General features: G+C 38.2%; 2 protein-coding genes across 3 annotated transcripts in view; both read right to left on the bottom strand.

The window, feature by feature from the left end:
- The window catches only part of nhsl2 (NHS-like 2), a 248,586-nt gene extending 238,549 nt beyond the window's left edge, over positions 1-10,037 (bottom strand). For both annotated transcript variants that reach the window (XM_041779677.1, XM_041779678.1), the window contains exon 1: positions 9,571-10,037. In XM_041779677.1, coding sequence (XP_041635611.1) covers positions 9,571-9,859 — 289 coding nt within the window. In that variant the 5' untranslated portion in view covers positions 9,860-10,037. The remainder of the gene's footprint in view (positions 1-9,570) is intronic.
- The window catches only part of hdac8 (histone deacetylase 8), a 189,445-nt gene that overhangs the window by 54,470 nt on the left and 115,841 nt on the right, over positions 1-19,134 (bottom strand). The gene's annotated exons all lie outside the window — the stretch shown is intronic.

Raw genomic sequence — 19,134 nt, 5'->3', positions numbered from 1 at the left:
TAGAGACAAAACAACTACAAAGAGATGCAATACAACAACAAAGAGAAGAAAAACAAGTACAAATAGAAGCAAAACAACTACTAAGAGATACGAAACAACTACAAAGAGATGCAAAAAAACTACAAAGAGATGCAAAAAAAACTACAAAGAGAAGCAAAACAACTACAAACAGAAGCAAAACAACTACAAAGAGATACAAAACAACTACAAAAGAAGCAAAACAACTACAAAGAGATACAAAACAACTACAAAAGAAGCAAAACAACTACAAAGAGATACAAAACAAATACTAAGAGATGCAAAAAAACTACAAAGAGATGCAAAAAAACTACAAAGAGATGTGAAAAAACTACAGAGATGCAAAACAACTACAAAGAGATAAAAAACAACTACAAAGCTACACAAAACAACTACAAAAAGAAGCAAAACAACTACAAAGAGATGCAAAACAACTACAAAGAGATAAAAAACAACTACAAAGAGATAAAAAACAACTACAAAGCTACACAAAACAATGACAAAGAGAACAAAAAACAACTTCAAAGAGAAGAAAAACAACTACAAATAGAGACAAAACAACTACAAAGAGATGAAAAACTACTAAAAAGAGAAGCAAAACAACTACAAAGAAATTAAAAACAACTACAAAGAGATACAAAACAACTACAAAGAGATACAAAACAACTACAAAGAGAAGGAAAACAATGTCAAGGATGATAATAAGAACAACAAAGAAGTGTGTCACAAATAGACATAAAACAACTTCAAAGAGTTTTAACTCCTTAAAAAAACACAAGAATGATATTTAAAAATGCAAAAAATTGTTTTCACGTGTTCAAACTGACTGGCAAAACAACCAAAACAGGACACAAATGACCACAAATATTCAAAAATCTACCAAGAGAGAAAAATCTCTTGAAAACTCAAAGATTTTTAAGCAACTTTGAGGAACAATGACTATAAAGCAAATCTTAATAACCACACAGTTACAAATATCCCTGAAACATACACAAAAATGACAACAAATAGAATCAAAAATACCACTAGGAAAACAAGTTAACTTCAAAGTCATGCAAAGAGGCAGCAAAAACATTTTAAAGGGTAATAAGGGTCACACATGGCATCAAAATGAAAAAAAAAAATCAACAAATCAGACAATTAAACAACAAATATGACAAAGACAAGTTCAAAGAGAAGACAAACAGCCATGAAAAAACAGCAAGTGATTCAAATACCTTTCAAGATGGCAAAAAAAACTCCTAAAGCACACTAAACATGGCATGAAAAGATAATTAAGTGACCTCCAGGGGCAAAAACTACAACGCAAATGTTGACATCAATGAAAAACTACAGAATGACACGATACAACCACATATGAATCAAAACAAATTTATGTATTTATTTTATTTACTATCTATTAAAATAAAAACAAAGAAATAACATTGACACACAGTGTGAACAACTACCAAGAAAATAAACAACACTATCTGGACAAAAGTATTTGGCCACACCTGTTAATTATTGAATTCGGGTGTTCTAATCAGACCTGTTGCCACTGGTGTATAAAAATCAAGCACCTAGCCATGCAGGCTCAAACATTTGTGATACTAAATGGGTCGTTCTGAATAGCTCAGTGACTTCAAGTTTGTTACTGTGATGGATGCCACGTCTGCAATAAGGCTGTCCATGATGTGTAATCCCTGCTGAATATTCCACACAGTCAACTGTGAGTGATATTATTAGAATATGAAAGAGTTTAGGAACAACAGCAGCTCGGCCATGAAACGGAAGACCATATAAAAGTCCAATGCAAGCATCGGACGGAGTGGTGTAAAGCAAACAACTAAACAGACATGCAAAACAACAACTATGTACAAAATACAAAAGGCCACATAGAGACTCCAGGAGAAGTTGGTTTTAGTCAAATATTGCCCATAATGCACCAGTGTTTTCTCACGTTAGCTTATATAACACACCAAGGGTAATCCCAGGTTACAGATAGTTGTTGTGACACTTTAAATGTCTCCTTGAAAGACTAAAACAGTAACCTGTCACCTTTGTGCTGACCTTTCCAAAGAAGGCCACCGGTCTGAAACAAACACAGACGGCCGAGCGTCTGCTCCGTCAGTGAGACGGCAGAGTTCAGGATTTATCTCTGTGGAAAAGAAAGGGTTTGGTTTTAGACTGTGAGGGTGACAATAATCGACACCATGAGCAGCAGACGCAGCCTCAGCCCTCCATCTGTGTCCACACATGACGCCTTCAGGAACAAGAGACTGTGTAGGAAAAATGCATTTCTGGCATCACTCTGAGACTGGAATGCAAAGTCCCAGTCTATTTTCCACTTCTGCATGGCATGTTGACGCAAATACAAAGCAAGACAGAAGAAGAAATAGCATGGATTATGTCGACTTGTGTGCAGCATTGTGTCTATATGATGACGGCATCCCAGACAAGAACCAGGACAGCTTACCTGCAGACACAAGCATGCAAAATGTCAAGGTAGCAAGGGCCAAAGAGAATGGAAGCTACATGACTGCTGCTCCAAAGCCTCTTTTGTTTAGGTATGCCCAAAAATATACTGATGATGAAGAAGCAGGACTAATACTGCATGGTAAGAAATGCCAGGAATGTGGCATACTTAGTGAAATATTTCATAATAAAGACACGTAAACAACAGACTGAGTCATAAGCCTGCACTCTAGCATCCATCCTAACAGCTTTATCTGCTTTCTAACATTTCCCTTGGATGTATAAAGAACTGTCATGATGATTAAAAAGTGCTTAAATCCAACTGATACATACACTAGTGTTCAAAATAAACTGATTCATACAATCTGACTGTCTCTAATGCAAAACCATGTCTACACAGCATAACATGACTTACACTATGTTTATGTTTTGCATTAGCAATGCATTTTGGGTATTCTGATACCAAGTGGAAACTGAGTACGTCTTCAGTGATGACCTGATGTCAGGACTTGCTTATACACACTCCCTGGACCATAGTTTTCCATTTGGAATACAAATGACTAAGAGGCTAGCAGTGCCTCTTTAGCAGCTTTTCTCCATCATCTTGTCATAAACATGACACAATGCTGTATGATTTAGCAAATAAATACTGTGGCGTACTGTTTAAAGTGAAATGATAGCTCAATACAAGATGACAAGTTACTAAGGAGTCATGATGTGCCAGCTGCTTTTGTGAATGACAGGAGCCTGCTCTCATTTAAGAGGTAGTTTCCTTTCTTCTCATTTCTGTTGTTGCAAAGACAAAAAATTAGCTAAATGGTACCAAATAAAGAGCTGTTTGGGAACTGAAAGGTTGACCCATATTATTGAGCCATGCAAACAATCCAGATCTTTACAAGCAAGAATGCCACGAAATAAAACCGTACTTCTGTTTACTTTTGTGTAATTTGCCAGAGCAATGTTTTGGATTTTTCTTTTTTTTTTTCAACTTTATTCATAAACAAATTCTGGCAGTTACATTCATGAAATAGGCACTTTTCAGTTGTTACAGATGCAGTAGCATTTCATAAATACAACAGAAAAAAATATCAGAAGTCTAATCCTGGATTTAGTTATTATTAGTTACAGGGACAGTAGCTTGTTTTAGCTTTATTAGCTTTAAGCTAACATAGCTGTGCTAGCCACATAACTTCTAAAACAGGTCAACCTTAAGCAAATGTAGCATAATTTAACATAGCTAATCCAACTTTGTTTGCTTTAGTTACTTAGGTTATGTAGCTAGGTTACCTATGTAGCCAGTGTAGCTTACATAAGTAAAATAGCTATGTTAGCTTTAAATTTAGCTGCATAACCTGCAAAGCTTACATAGCTAATGTAGCTTTACTTAGACACGTTATCTATGTAGGTAATGTAGCTTGGTTGCTTTAGCTACATTTGTTATGTAGCTAAATTACCTTTGTAGCAATGTAGCTAACATAAGTAACATAGCTTTGTTATCTTGATGCTTTAGATTTAGTTGAGTAGATATGTATCCTGCAAAGCTTACCTAGCTAATGTAGCTTTATGTAGCTATGTCATCTATGTAGCTGTATAGCTTGTTAGCTTTAACCACATTAGTTATGTAGCTAAGTAGCCTATGTAGTCAGTGTAGCTAACATAGGTAACATAGCTTTGTTGGCTATAGATTTGGCTGTGTAGCTTCATTATCTGCAAAGCTTATGTTGCTAATGTAGCTTTACATAGCTTTACATAGCTATGTTATCTATTTAGCTAATGTAGCTTTGTTGATTTAGCTACATTAGTTATGCGTTAGGAATTACCTATTTGTTTCTGAGTACCCAAGACAGATATAAAGCTCTGTTACTTCCTGCATAAAAAGGATGTTATAAACCTCAAAGTTCAGTTTTTATAGTTGTGTTCCTCTTTCTGAGGAGAATCGCTGACCAGGTGTAGCTCTGTCTTACAGATTCCACCTGCTCTAACTCTCATTCTGATACCACTGATGGTTAAATAGTTGATAGATTGTTTCTGGAGTGAAGTGATTCACACAATTCCGATGGAAAAATAAGTGAAACTGAATCTAAAAATTGACTTTTGTGTCAGAAACTGCACAAAGACAGTAAACACCCAGCCAGTGTAGAAACAAGAAGTGCATCCATGCTGGAGTTTCGCTTCAAAGTGAGCATCATCTTTAAAATCAAATGTTGGAGTGCCTGAAAATCACTCAGACCCCAAAACTGTCCGACAGGGAGTCCAGAATTATTTCAGAACAGACCAAACACAGCAGCAGGAGCCGGATCAGCGAAAGAGGTGACGAGGACAAAGTGGCAGGTAGAGAAGCTAAAGTATGAAACACACATGACACACATTCCACCACGCACACCCACAATGTGCTGCATTCAGGAGCAGCTTGGAAACCTGCACATCCATGAACCAAAGTCAAAGAAACTGGCATATTCAGAAAAACACCTATCTTTCTTATAGTACAAACTAGTAAATGTCACACAATCCCAGTTCATCTCAGCTTTAACCTCAGAAAAAGCTCTTACCAGCAGAACTTTGGCTATTTTTAATGCCTCAGTGTGAAACAAGAAGATGTTTTCATCTGAAACTGAACTCACACTAGGTGGATTTTAATAATTAGTAAAAAAAAAAAAAAAAAAATCTAATGATACTAAGACTTGTTTGATATCATAACAACAAAAACAGAAGTCGTAGGACAGGTAACATTTGGAAAAGTGGGCATCTTCACTTCTCCCTATTAACTTTCCCAGAATTCTGCCATCATAGTTGTGGAGTTTAACACTGCCCCCTCACTCCTCTGACCTCAGCTCATCAACTTTCTGAACTTTTTAATTCCACCGATCAGTGAATTAATGGTGATTTGATCATTTTAAAGTAAGAAGTATTTGAATGCACAGTATAAATTCTGCCACCAGGGGGCTCTCAATCAAAACAGTAACAAAAGGTGACTACTAGAGACGCCGTCCCTTCACTGCTAACTTGTATTTCTCAACTGAGGTGACCCCCAATGGGGTTTCAAATCTTACGGGATGTGTGGGTAGAGTTTCCCATCATACCCTTGGGCCCAGTGTTTTGATGTCCCTTAAATGTGTTTGGTTGCGTTTGGATGTTTCCTGTTGTACCGTGATCCCTGCTGGGATTCAGTAGCTCATGCTTCTGGTGGATAGTTTTCCAATTTTTTATCAATTATAAACAACTAATTAAGACCAATGTTTTCAGCTGATATAAGCTGATATTTACAGCTGATATAAGCCAATATTTACAGCTGATATAAGCCAATATTTACAGCTGATATAAGCCAATATTTACAGCTGATATAAGCCAATATTTACAGCTGATATAAGCCAATATTTACAGCTGATATAAGCCAATATTGACAGCTGATATAAGCTGATATTTACAGCCGATATAAGCCAATATTGACAGCTGATATAAGCTGATATTTACAGCTGATATAAGCCAATAATTACAGCTGATATAAGCCAATATTTACAGCTGATATAAGCTGATATTTACAGCTGATATAAGCCAATATTTACAGCTGATATAAGCCAATATTTACAGCTGATATAAGCTGATATTTACAGCTGATATAAGCCAATATTTACAGCTGATATAAGCTGATATTTACAGCTGATACAAGCTAATATTTACAGCCATTAAAAGCTAATATTGACAGTTGATGTAAGCCAATATTTACAGCTGATATAAGCTGATATTTACAGCTGATATAAGCCAATATTTACAGCTGATATAAGCTGATATTTACAGCTGATACAAGCTAATATTTACAGCCATTAAAAGCTAATATTGACAGTTGATATAAGCCAATATTTACAGCTGATATAAGCCAATATTTACAGCTGATATAAGCTGATATTTACAGCTGATATAAGCCAATATTTACAGCTGATATAAGCTGATATTTACAGCTGATATAAGCCAATATTTACAGCTGATATAAGCCAATATTTACAGCTGATATAAGCTGATATTTACAGCTGATATAAGCCAATATTTACAGCTGATATAAGCTGATATTTACAGCTGATATAAGCCAATATTTACAGCTGATATAAGCTGATATTTACAGCTGATATAAGCCAATATTTAAAGCTGATATAAGCTGATATTTACAGCTGATATAAGCCAATATTTAAAGCTGATAAAAGCTAATATTTACAGCCAATTAAAGCTAATATTTACAGCTGATATAAGCTAATATTTACAGCCATTAAAAGCTAATATTGACAGCTGATGTAAGCCAATGTTTACAGCTGATATAAGCCAATATTTACAACTGATATAAGCCAATATTTACAGCTGATATAAGCTAATATTTACAGCCATTAAAAGCTAATATTGACAGCTGATGTAGGCAAATGTTTACAGCTGATATAAGCCAATATTTACAGCTGATATAAGCCAATATTTACAGCTGATAAAAGCCAATATTTACAGCCAATTAAAGCTAATATTGACAGCTGATGTAAGCCAATGTTTACAGCTGATATAAGCCAATATTTACAGCTGATATAAGCTGATATTTACAGCTGATATAAGCCAATATTTAAAGCTGATATAAGCTGATATTTACAGCTGATATAAGCCAATATTTAAAGCTGATAAAAGCTAATATTTACAGCCAATTAAAGCTAATATTTACAGCTGATATAAGCTAATATTTACAGCCATTAAAAGCTAATATTGACAGCTGATGTAAGCCAATATTTACAGCTGATATAAGCCAATATTTACAGCTGATATAAGCTAATATTTACAGCCATTAAAAGCTAATATTGACAGCTGATGTAAGCCAATATTTACAGCTGATATAAGCCAATATTTACAACTGATATAAGCCAATATTTACAGCTGATATAAGCTAATATTTACAGCCATTAAAAGCTAATATTGACAGTTGATGTAAGCTAATATTTACAGCCATTAAAAGCTAATATTGACAGTTGATATAAGCCAATATTTACAGCTGATAAAAGCTAATATTTACAGCCAATTAAAGCTAATATTTACAGCTGATATAAGCTAATATTTACAGCCATTAAAAGCTAATATTGACAGTTGATGTAAGCTAATATTTACAGCCATTAAAAGCTAATATTGACAGTTGATATAAGCAAATGTTTACAGCTGATATAAGCCAATATTTACAGCTGATATAAGCCAATATTTACAGCTGATAAAAGCCAATATTTACAGCCAATTAAAGCTAATATTGACAGCTGATGTAAGCCAATGTTTACAGCTGATATAAGCCAATATTTACAACTGATATAAGCTAATATTTACAGCCATTAAAAGCTAATATTGACAGCTGATGTAGGCAAATGTTTACAGCTGATATAAGCTGATATTTACAGCTGATATAAGCCAATATTTACAGCTGATATAAGCTGATATTTACAGCTGATATAAGCCAATATTTAAAGCTGATATAAGCTGATATTTACAGCTGATATAAGCCAATATTTAAAGCTGATAAAAGCTAATATTTACAGCCAATTAAAGCTAATATTTACAGCTGATATAAGCTAATATTTACAGCCATTAAAAGCTAATATTGACAGCTGATGTAAGCCAATATTTACAGCTGATATAAGCCAATATTTACAACTGATATAAGCCAATATTTACAGCTGATATAAGCTAATATTTACAGCCATTAAAAGCTAATATTGACAGCTGATGTAAGCCAATATTTACAGCTGATATAAGCCAATATTTAAAGCTGATAAAAGCTAATATTTACAGCTGATGTAGGCAAATGTTTACAGCTGATATAAGCCAATATTTACGGCTGATATAAGCCAATATTTACAGCTGATAAAAGCCAATGTTTACAGCCAATATAGTATGATATTTACAGTCGATATAAGCTTATATTTATGGCTGAAATAAGGCTGATATTTACAGCTGGTACAACCAGATATTTACAGCCGATAGAAGCCAATATTTACAGCTGATATAAGCTGATATTTACAGCTGATATGAACATTTTATAAAAAAAAAAATGTAAATATGCCAGATGGTAGCCCAAGGCTAATTTCCATCTGCAGACCCCCTGGCAGGTTGATATAAGAAATAAAACATATACACATACTATTTACAGACAGGACACAACCGCGAACAAGGACAAAAACTGTGACAACAGGATCATGTTAGTACAAACAGACAACAATCACACATTAGATGGGCCAGACTTCATCTGTATTGCACATACCCTCGTATTGCACTGAGTCAAACTGGACCTACCCCTATATTGCCAATATTTACAGCTGGTATAAGCCAATTTTTGCTAATGTAAGCCAATATTTACAGTCAATATAAGGGTGATATTTAAGGCCATTATAGACCTATATTTGCAGCTTATATAGACAATATTTGATTTTGCTTATTTATTTTAATTTATTGCATGTTAAAGCGCTTAAAGTTGGGGGTAAAAGTTAGAAAAAGTATGCATTGTACCTTTAAGAATTCTGAAGTTTTGACAACATCAAGGTATCTTAATGCTGACAGGTTTTTTTTTTTGCACAACTTAGACTTAAACTATGACTTTATCTACATTTTTTTATTCAAAATTAAAACATCGCCGATATTGAATGTCTGGGACTTCTGTTTTTGTTGCTGTGTCATCAAACCTTTTTACATTATTGACTGATTTTCACCGGAATAATATCAGAGTTAGTATTTCTGGCAATGCAACAACCATTTTCTAAACACTACAGAAAAACATCATGTATGGACAAAACTATATTGAAATGGGTGTTTTGGCCCATACTGGCTCTTCACAGCAACAATAACAAACCTCCAACAATAAACCTGTCACTCTGAACTGGAACTAAAGTTAGACCAAACCCTGATCAGCCATGATGAGTCACTACTCTCAAATGAAACCACAAACCTCAGCCCAGAAGTTTGACAGCGTCCTGATGTCAAAGTTTGACACCCTGCCCTGACTCTGAGAGCCGCTCCACCTCTCCTCGCGCAGAAAAACTGCCACCCTAAAGTGACTCCAGGTGTGTTTTTAGAAGCGCTTGTTTCATTTCCTCTTACCTCTCGGTGGAGGTTTGCTGACCAGCTCCGCGACGTGCCTCTGCAGCCGGACCACTCTGCCCTCCAGCGCGCGCGACCGGTGGCACACGGACGCCAGGTCCCCCTCCAGCTCCTGCAGGATGCCCACCGAGTGCCGGGACAGATCGGAGAGCTGCCGGAGCACCGAGCACAGGGTGAAGCTGCAAACATCCGCCAGGTCTCCGAAAACCTCCGCCTGCTTGTGCGGCAGACTCCTGGCGTCAGGCTTGCATACATCTTTGGGAAGTATCGTCCGCTTGCAGAAAGGCATGATTTCTCCCCTTCAGTAAAAGATAACAAACTCCTCTGGTTGTCAAGTTATATTCCCGTGGTCCTTCTCCCTCCGGTGAGCGCGCGGACACATGCTACGGATCCTCCGGGGGGGAAAACTCCGTCGCTGTTGGAGACGCTTGGAGCGAGTTGCGCGTCGTGCGTCCTCATTGTTTTTGACTGCGAGTGGGCTTTTCTCTTTTTTCCACGGTGGTGAGGAGAGACTCGGCTGCTGGGAAGACTTTTGGAAAGTCAGACAGAATGAAATATAAAGAACATCCGGTTTACACTTTCAAAATCAAAGCCTGATTGATTTTTTTCTAATAGCAAAAATGCGCAGAAGCGGAAGAGAGAATGGAGGACGCTTTTGCGCAATATTTCACTCATAAGACCAACAATGTCAGTCTCAAAGCACAGAACATGTCCTATAAAGGAAAAAATGATGAAATTTGCGCATATTTTCATAGTTTTACCTCCTCAGTTCAAGGACAGACTGCATGCTTCATCTCTGTGCAAACTCGTTTCTTCTCACATTATCAACTCCAAATGCTTTTTATGCCTTAAATCCTTTCGTGGGTGCAGAAAAATGCTGTTTTCTTAACAGTCCTGGTCTGTTATGGTGACGTTTTTCTCCCCTTTGCTGCTCTGACTGCTTGATTCTTTCTTGTGCTGCTTTTATTTTGAAGGTACATATCCTGTCATTTGAGGTTGTTTTGTTGGAGCTTGACTTGGCAACACGGGGCGCAACAGTCTGGTGTTTCCCAGAGAAATACAAACCTGCTGGAGGAGGAGGATGAGGAGGTATGGAAGAGGAAGAAGAAGAATGTTGTGCTCCCACTTGTCTGTAACTGTGTGAGTGGTGCCAGTGAGGGGTGATGGGGGGTTGGATCTGACTTTTTTTTGTGCACTTGAACTCAGGCTGGTGTTTCATAGTTTGGGCGTTTTTGTTCCAATTAAGTCAGTCCGGTGTTGCAGGGTTTTATATTTAGATAACGGTGTATTTTTGCTGAGAAGGTTCCTGGTGCTAACCAGTCAGACAGGGCCACACAGTGAAGGGTTTTCAACTTCATCTCATCGTCCTGAGAATCCTTGTTAATTGTTGACTGTAAATTGCCCATAGATGTGAGGGTTAGATTGTGATTGACGTGTAACCAGCAGAGTTGGCTAAGGCCCCGAAAACCCCGCAGAGAGCCCTGCCTGGTTATGGTTTATTGATGATGTCAGTGCATGTGTGTTGGATCAGTAGCATCGTTGTTAACGTCCTGGCTAACACTTCCCTCATTCTGGAACTTAAAAGTGTGTCAAACTGTTACTGGGGTCTGATGTTGGAATTATGTGTTCTACTTTTTAACCCCTTTTCACCACAAGTCCGCCCATTATTGTCACTCCTTTCAGCGAATTTTTAAAAGATTTTTGCTGTTTGTTGCCATTTAGCCACTTCACGCCCATTTTTTTAACCACCTGAAGGCAACTTTTGTCACTTTTCTCCCATTTGGCCACTTTCCTTTTTGCACTTTTATCCCATTATTGCCACTATTTCTTGCCCATTTTGCCACGTTTAATCAATTTTATTGTCACTTTTTGTCCATTTTACATTTTTTTACCCTTTTTCTCCACTTTTAGCCCATTTGATCACTTTTTTTTTACCAATTTTTGCTGCTCTCTGCCCATTTTGCCACTTTTTCATTTTTGTTATAGGCACTTTTTTTATTGTTGCCTCTTCTCCCTGATTTGGCCACTTTATTTGTGGCAATTTGTCCGATTATTGCCATTTTTAGCCCATTTTTGCCCCTTTTTGACATTTTTGCCAAATTTCCCCAATTTTTGCTACTTTCCATTTTTCACCTCTGCCACTATTTTGCCCAAATTTGCCACTTTGTTGTTGGCACTCCCCATTGTTTCACTTTTTGCCCATTTTTTTTTTTTAAGATTTATTTTTGGGCCTTTTCATGCCTTTATTTGATAGAGGAAGGACAGTGGACAGACTCAGAAACAGGGAAGAGAGTGGGGAGAGACATGCGGTAAAGGGCCACAGGCCAGATTCGAACCCAGGCCGCCCGCGCACATGGGTGGCACCTTAAACCACTCGACCATCTGCGCTCCCCATTTTATCCATTTTTAACCCATTTTTGCAGCACTCTGCCCGTTTTTGCCACTTTCCCCAATTTTTGGCTTTTTTCCTTTTTGGCATTTCTGCCACTATTTTGCCACTTTTTTGCATATAGTTGCCATTTTTTCTGCACTTTTATACAACTTCTGCCTCTTTTTGCCCATTTTTGCCAAATTTCCCTCATTTTACCACTTTCTGTTTTCCACCTCTGCCACTATTTTTCTATATTTTGCCCAACTTGCCTCTCTGTTGTTTGCACTTAAATCACACTTTGCCTTTCTTGCCATTTTATCCACTTTTTGTCCATTTGATCAATTTTTTACCCATTTTTGCTGCTTTCTGACCATTTTTGCCTTTTTGACACTTCTGCCACTTTTGTCCACATTATTGCCAACCTAATTTTTGCACTTTTGGCCCTTTTAGCAGTTTTTTCACCTGTTTTTGTAAATTTAAACCAATTTTTTTTCTTCTCCATCACTTTTTCTTCATTTTGGCTGCTTTCAACAATAACATCCTTGATCTCTCTTTACTCAGTTAAGGTCAGTGTTCATGATCCCACAATAAGAAAGAGACTGGACAAATATGGCATCCTTGAAGGAGGTGTGAGTCCAGTGCCCAAGGTGGTGGAGGTGTGATGGTTTGTGATGACTTGTTGTGATTGATGAAACCATAAATTCTGCTCTCTAGCAGAAAATCTGAAGGAGAATGTCCGGCCATCAGTTTGTGATGGTCGAACATTCAACCTCTGTCTTAAAACATCATAAATGCAGATTATTGAATGGCCTAGTCAAAATGTGGACTTCATTTATGCCTGCAAACCCTCCTTCGAATTTACTAACACCGCCCCTGCTAACTGGCACAAAGCCCAGTGTATAAAGAAACTGAGAAACTTGAGAGACTGCTCTAACTTTTTCGAGCATCTACAATTCTTAGATAATCAAACAGAAAGACAGTCAAGTTTCATCTTGTCGCCATATGTCAAGAAGTTGCAAGCTCAACCCTTTTAACGTGATCTGAAACTCTCACATGTGTCATTAGTTTATTGTCCATCTGTTTCCCAAGAGTGTGCAGAAACATCTCTGTTACTCATCAGAAACATTACATAACTCTGTCACGAGATTATGATTGCATTTCATTTCTCCACTCTAAGGGTTTCTAAAGGAAGCTGTCTGATTTCCTGCGTTTTCCCAGTCCCTGAATGCACCCTGCTCAGAGCCAAATCTCTCTGGTCTACCGACACAACCAAAGCGGATTCCTTCTGTTTCCCACAAAGAGACAACAAGTGCACAGAGAGGAGATCTAACACAACAGAGGTGGTCACGGTGACGTGGCCCCCCCGGACTCTGAGGAAGAGCCGGTTGAAGACGCTTCGTCCTCCCCTTTCTGGAGCTGTTTGACTCCTCATTTCACAACTGTTTACCGAGACCAGCTGCTCACATCCTCTGCAGTGAATCAAGCAATCATAATTTGTCCTCCGTTCACCTCGTCTCATGGGAAATGGTGCAAGACTGAGGATTTAATTCCTAAATGAGATTTAGAGAATCTAATACTGACTCCGGTTAATTTGACTACTCTCTAATGTGGTCAACAGCGCCTTTAGAGACATTCAACTGAACAAAAATGTTTCTGTGTCGACCAGCCTCATTCATGTGGGCTATTTCTGGTCACATATGGGCTAATTTTGGCCTTTTTTAACATTTTGAGGGAAAATCTGTCCAATTATGTTCAGAAAATCTCCAGAACCATCTCACTCTTTAACTTATCTGTAGTTTCCCATTGGTAGCATGCACCAAGTGCTAAGCTAGGCTTCTAGCTACACTAAAACGAATGATATGTAATGTGCAAGATAAATACTGCAATGAAAAGTACCAGCCCATTCTTCCTGTGTGGAGTTGGTGTGGTAAAGATTTCTCAAGATGGACCAAAGAACAGATTTTTGAACAACCCTAAACGATAACTTAGCTGATCCACCCATCCATCCTCTTCCGTGTAGCCAAGGTCGGGTCGCCATGGCAGCAGGCAAAGTAAGTCAACCCATACATCCCTCTCCTCAGCATTGTTTTCCAGTTCCTCTTGAGGAGTTCTGAGGTCCACCCAGGGCAGATGGGCTATGTAATCTCTCCAGGGAGTTTTGGGCCTGCCCTGGGGTCTCCTCCAAATTGGACACACCTGGAAGACCTCCACAGGAAGGCAACCAGGAGACATCCTGATCAGATGCAAGAACCACCTCAACTGGTTCCTTTCGACGTGAAGGAACAGTGGCTCTACTTCAAGATCCCTCTGGACCCCCAAGCTCCTCCCCCTATCTCTAAGGCTGAACCTATAACCCAAAGCTGAGGACCTTAGGTGAGTGTGGGAACAAAGATAGACTACTAAGTTGAAAGCTTTGCTTTCCTGCTTGGCTCCCTCTTCACCACAATAGTAGGGTATAGCACCTGCACCGATCCACCTGCCAATCTCATGGCCCATTCAGCCCTAACTCAGGAACAAGACCCTGAGATACTTGGAGTCCTTCACTTGGGGCAAAGACTACTCCCTCACCTGGAGGGAGCAATCCACCATTTTCTGGCAGAGGACCATGGCCTCAGACTTGAAGGTGCTTATTCTCATACCAGCCGCAAAACATCCCAGAGCCTGCCAGAGGTACCCAGCTGAGGATCCAGGAATCATAAAACATATTGATGAAACCTGCAGAAACAATGGTACTTCCATTTTTAGATGCAAGTATTGATCATGGTTGGAAGCATAACATCTGTCAGGTCAAGGTAGCTATTGGGTCAAAAGTGTCTTTTGTTTGTTACTCATTTATTGTCCTCGTCATTTCAGAACAATACGCCACATATTGATCAGACATCGAACCACCTGCTGCAAACAATATTTAGTCAAACCTCTTTATTTTTGCTTGTTCAACAGGTCTGACCTTTGACCTTTGTAGAGGTGATTGTTTGTAACATTGATCAAGGATTGATGCTTATTCTTACATGAGGCTGAGCTCACCTGAGATGGACTGACCAAAAAAGTTGGGACAGGGGCAAGAAAAGACTGAGAAAATTGTAGAATGCTCAAAAATTATTCATCAATGTGCAATTACAAAGAATTTAGAGATCCCACCTGTCCACAATATCTTCAAAAGCTTCAGAGAATCTGGAGAAATCTGCACACGAAGGGCAAAGCCAAAAACCAGCATTGATCCCATTTGGCAGTTGATACCTCAGGCAGTAGTGTATTAAAACCCAGCATCATCCTGTGATGGATGTCTTAACCTGAGCTCTGAAAAACTTCAGAAAAACCATTGTCAGAAACACACTACGTCACTGCACCTACAAATGTGAGACTCTACCATGCAAAGCCAAAGCCACATATCTTGCACACCCAGAGGTGCTGCTGACTTATTTCGGTACAGGCTCATCTGAGATGGTCTGCTCTAAAGTGTAAAAGTGTGCCATGGTCTGAAGAGTCCACAATTCAATTTGTTTTTTTTTTTTTTATAAAAGCCGTTAAGTCACCTGAGCTACAGAGGAAAAGGAACATCCAAGTTGAAGAGCCACTATCTGTGATGGTGTGGGTGTATTAGTGCCCATGGCATGGGTCACTTGCACATCTGTGAAGGCACTGTTAATAATGACAGGTACATACAGGTTTGGAGCAACATGCTTCCATCTGGATGATGTTTTCTTCAGGGACGTCCCTGCTTATTTAAGTGAGACGATGCCAAGCCAGATTCAGAACGAGTTACAACGGCATGGCTTCACAATAAAAGAGTGAGGGTACTAGATTGGTATGCATGCAGTCCAGACCTGTCTCTCTTTGAAAACATATGCCACATTATGAAGCACAATCTTAAGATCAAGCAAGAATGGGAAAGAATTCTACTTTCAATAGCTCAATGATTTGTGTTGTTAGTTTTACTCTTGCAAAGGTCTGTCAGATGAAAAGATGATAAATACTGAGAACATGCTGCTGTTCCAACTTTTTTGGAATGGTAGGAGGCATCAAAATCACAATATATATTTATATATACAGAAAAACAATAAAGTTTAAGAGACTGAAAATGAATTAGATTGTCTTTGTGCTTGAATATAAGTTTAAAAATCACTTTATTCTGTTTTATTGACATTCTGCACAATGTCCCAACAAATTTCTGAATTGGTGTTTGTACTTATTGTTCCTTTAAATCAGAGGTGTCAATCTCAATCACAGCAGGGGTCGGATTCTGAACTTGAGTCTAACCTAAGGGCCTAATGGGGTCAGTATTTAACCATAAAATGTCAACCTTATTTTCACCAGAAATGAATTATGGGGTAAAAATCTTGGCACTGTTGATAAATTATTTTGCGGTTTAAAGGTAAACACGATAAGTTAAAAATTCAAAATCTGAGATAAAAACTCAAACTTATCAGTTTAAAAAATAAAAACATGACGTTTAAAGACAAAATAATGTATTTAAAAGGCAAAATGAGATAGAATATTGAAACGAATTTAAAAGTCAAAAACTAAGACAAAATTCAAAACCATGAGTTTCAAATGTCAAAATATGAAATAAAATTAAAAATCATAAGTTTTTAAGGTAAAAAAAAGTGGATAAAATTTAAAGTTAGGAGTTGAAATAGTTCAAAACATGAGATAAACATCAAAATCATGATTTTAAAAGGTAAAAAAACAGATAAAATTAAAAATCATGTGTTTGTTTAGTAAAAAAGAGAGAAAAGTTAAAGTTAGGAGTTGAAAAAGGTCAAAACATGAGATAAACATCAAAATCACGATTTTAAAAGGTCTACATAGGATTTAAAATGTAATATTAAAGGTAAAAATATGAGATATAAAGTCAAAGTTATGAGATGTAAAGGTTGAAATATGAAATAAAGAGTCATACTTTTAGTCATAACTGAGAGATGTAAAATTGAAAATATAGAGAGAATACTCATTTCTTCCCCACATTCCTGACTTTTTATCAAATAATTTTATTGTTTACTTTTTCTAATTTTTATGACTCAACAAGGATATTATAAATCATCAAGGTTAAGTTTATATTTTTATACTGGAGGAAATCTGCAGTCCTCATACTGGTGGGACAGTTATAATAAAAATATCATATGACCTGGTGGGCCAGGTATAACTGCGCCACGGGCCGGATTTGGCCTCCAGGCCTTGAGTTTGACACCCGTACTTTAAATTATCTTTAGCCCTCTCAGATTCATATTTAGCCCAACAACGTTATGATCATATTTGATTTCAATCATCCCCCTCACCCATATGTTTGTTTCTTGATTGGGTGTATTTGTGCCCATGGTATGGGTCACCTGCACATCTCTAAAGGCACCATTAACACTGAGAAGTTCATAAAGTTTTTGCAGCAACATGCTTCTATCTAGATACACCTTTTCAGATACATCCCTGCTTTTTTCAGAGAGACATTTCAAAGCCACATTCTGCAGAGTTACAACAGCATGGCTTCACAAAAAAAGAGGGTCCCCACTGGGCTGGCTGTCTCCAACTGTAAATGTATGGCACATAATAAAGCACAGATAAATATGGATGGCCTAAACTGTTGAGCAACAACAGTTACACATGAAGCAAGATTTCAAACAATCAGTGTCTTCAGTCCTCTGATGCTAACAGAGTTGTTCGAAGAAAGGGTAAGACAGGAGCAAAACGCTCCTGTCCCAACTTTTTTGTAAATTGTTGAATGCATCAAATTAGAATATGTGTATATTTACAAAAATAATAAAGTTTCTGAGTTTGAACAATAAATATCTTTTCTTTGTGCTTTATCTGATTGAGTACAGGTTGAAAGAAATTTGTAAATCACTGCCTTCTCTTTCTGTACAAACGTCCGAACTTTTTTGGGAAGTAGTGTTTTTATGTGGGGGCTTTGAATTGACTATTCCTCTTTGGTTAAGTCAAATAAGCTTAAGCCTCTGTGGGCTGTTATTCAGACATACTTTCACTTCTCCAAAACATCTGAATCCTCAGGGGGTAAAACTACGTCCAGTATTGAGCAAGAAAAACACAAGCACATGAGCAAAACGGAATAATGTGGCCATTTTGGGGGCTAAGCATCATGCAATCGTGCAGATTCCTCAATCTATTCATCAAATATTTTCCATAAATGCATTTTAATGCTCTTTTAATTCTGACAGTTCCCCCCTCTTCTTTGTCAACTTGAGAACAATCCCCACTATTTTAACAGTGAACCCTTGCAGCTGCACACGTCTTTGCAGCTGGAGGTGAATTCGCTGCACGATGACGTCTCTTCGCCCTTCTCTAACTCCACTTTCCGGGACTCTGCACTTTCTCCCGAGCCTTGTGAAACCCCCCCGTTCCTCCTCTGCAGGCCTCCCTCCTCCCCCATCACCTCCACCCCGAAAAGAAAGCACATCTGGCCCTCAGAGCGCCCCCTGGGCCCCCTTTAGCAGCCCCTCCCAGACGTGAACTTGGCCTACCTAAATGTTTTTTGTTCATGCAGTCTGTGTCTGTCTTATAGCGAGGACGGAGAGAGAAGGGGGAGATGGCGAGAGAGAGAAGGAATTTTAACATAAACTGGATTTTATTTACACTATTGAAAGCATCAACAAGAGAGAGGAAGAAGTGTTCACAACAGCATGAATGTTGGTGCAAGCTTCTTTGTGCAGAAACTCAAAGAGGAGAGGAAGGGTGCGGCCACATTACATCATCCATACAGTTACTATACATTCCTCTGAATCTGTGCTCACATAAGCATTGTTGTCGGCCAATCTGTTGCCATGACACCTACTTTGTCAGAGGGCTCAATGAACTAACGAGCTAGTCATCGCATAAGTTAACTAGTCGGCCACCAACTAACCAATCAGCCTCTCTATGAGGCGATCAATCACATGGAAGCGATTGATTAGAAACAGCTGTCCTCACTTGCTCCCCCTCCTCCTCCTCCTCCTCCTCAGATGACTGAGTTCATTGTTTTAGCAGCTCAGCCCTCTCCTCTACTCACCCAGGGAGCCAGTCCAAATTTACTCCACATCACCATGAATTCCTTCTCCCCTCTCTGTTTCACTTTTGATACTTTTCAGTCCTTTTTTTACCTGTAGGGACTTCAGTCACCAGGATTGGTTTGACCCTCATGCACTATTTGGCTGATAGTGAAAAAGTTGTATGGGTGAGGAGTGAGCTGTAAGTGCAGCCCAGTCTGG

The sequence above is a fragment of the Cheilinus undulatus genome, linkage group 22 (assembly GCF_018320785.1).
Source record: "Cheilinus undulatus linkage group 22, ASM1832078v1, whole genome shotgun sequence".
NCBI lineage: Eukaryota > Metazoa > Chordata > Actinopteri > Labriformes > Labridae > Cheilinus > Cheilinus undulatus.
Note: the sequence above shows the minus strand (reverse complement) of the source record. Positions and strands in the feature narration are given on the sequence as shown.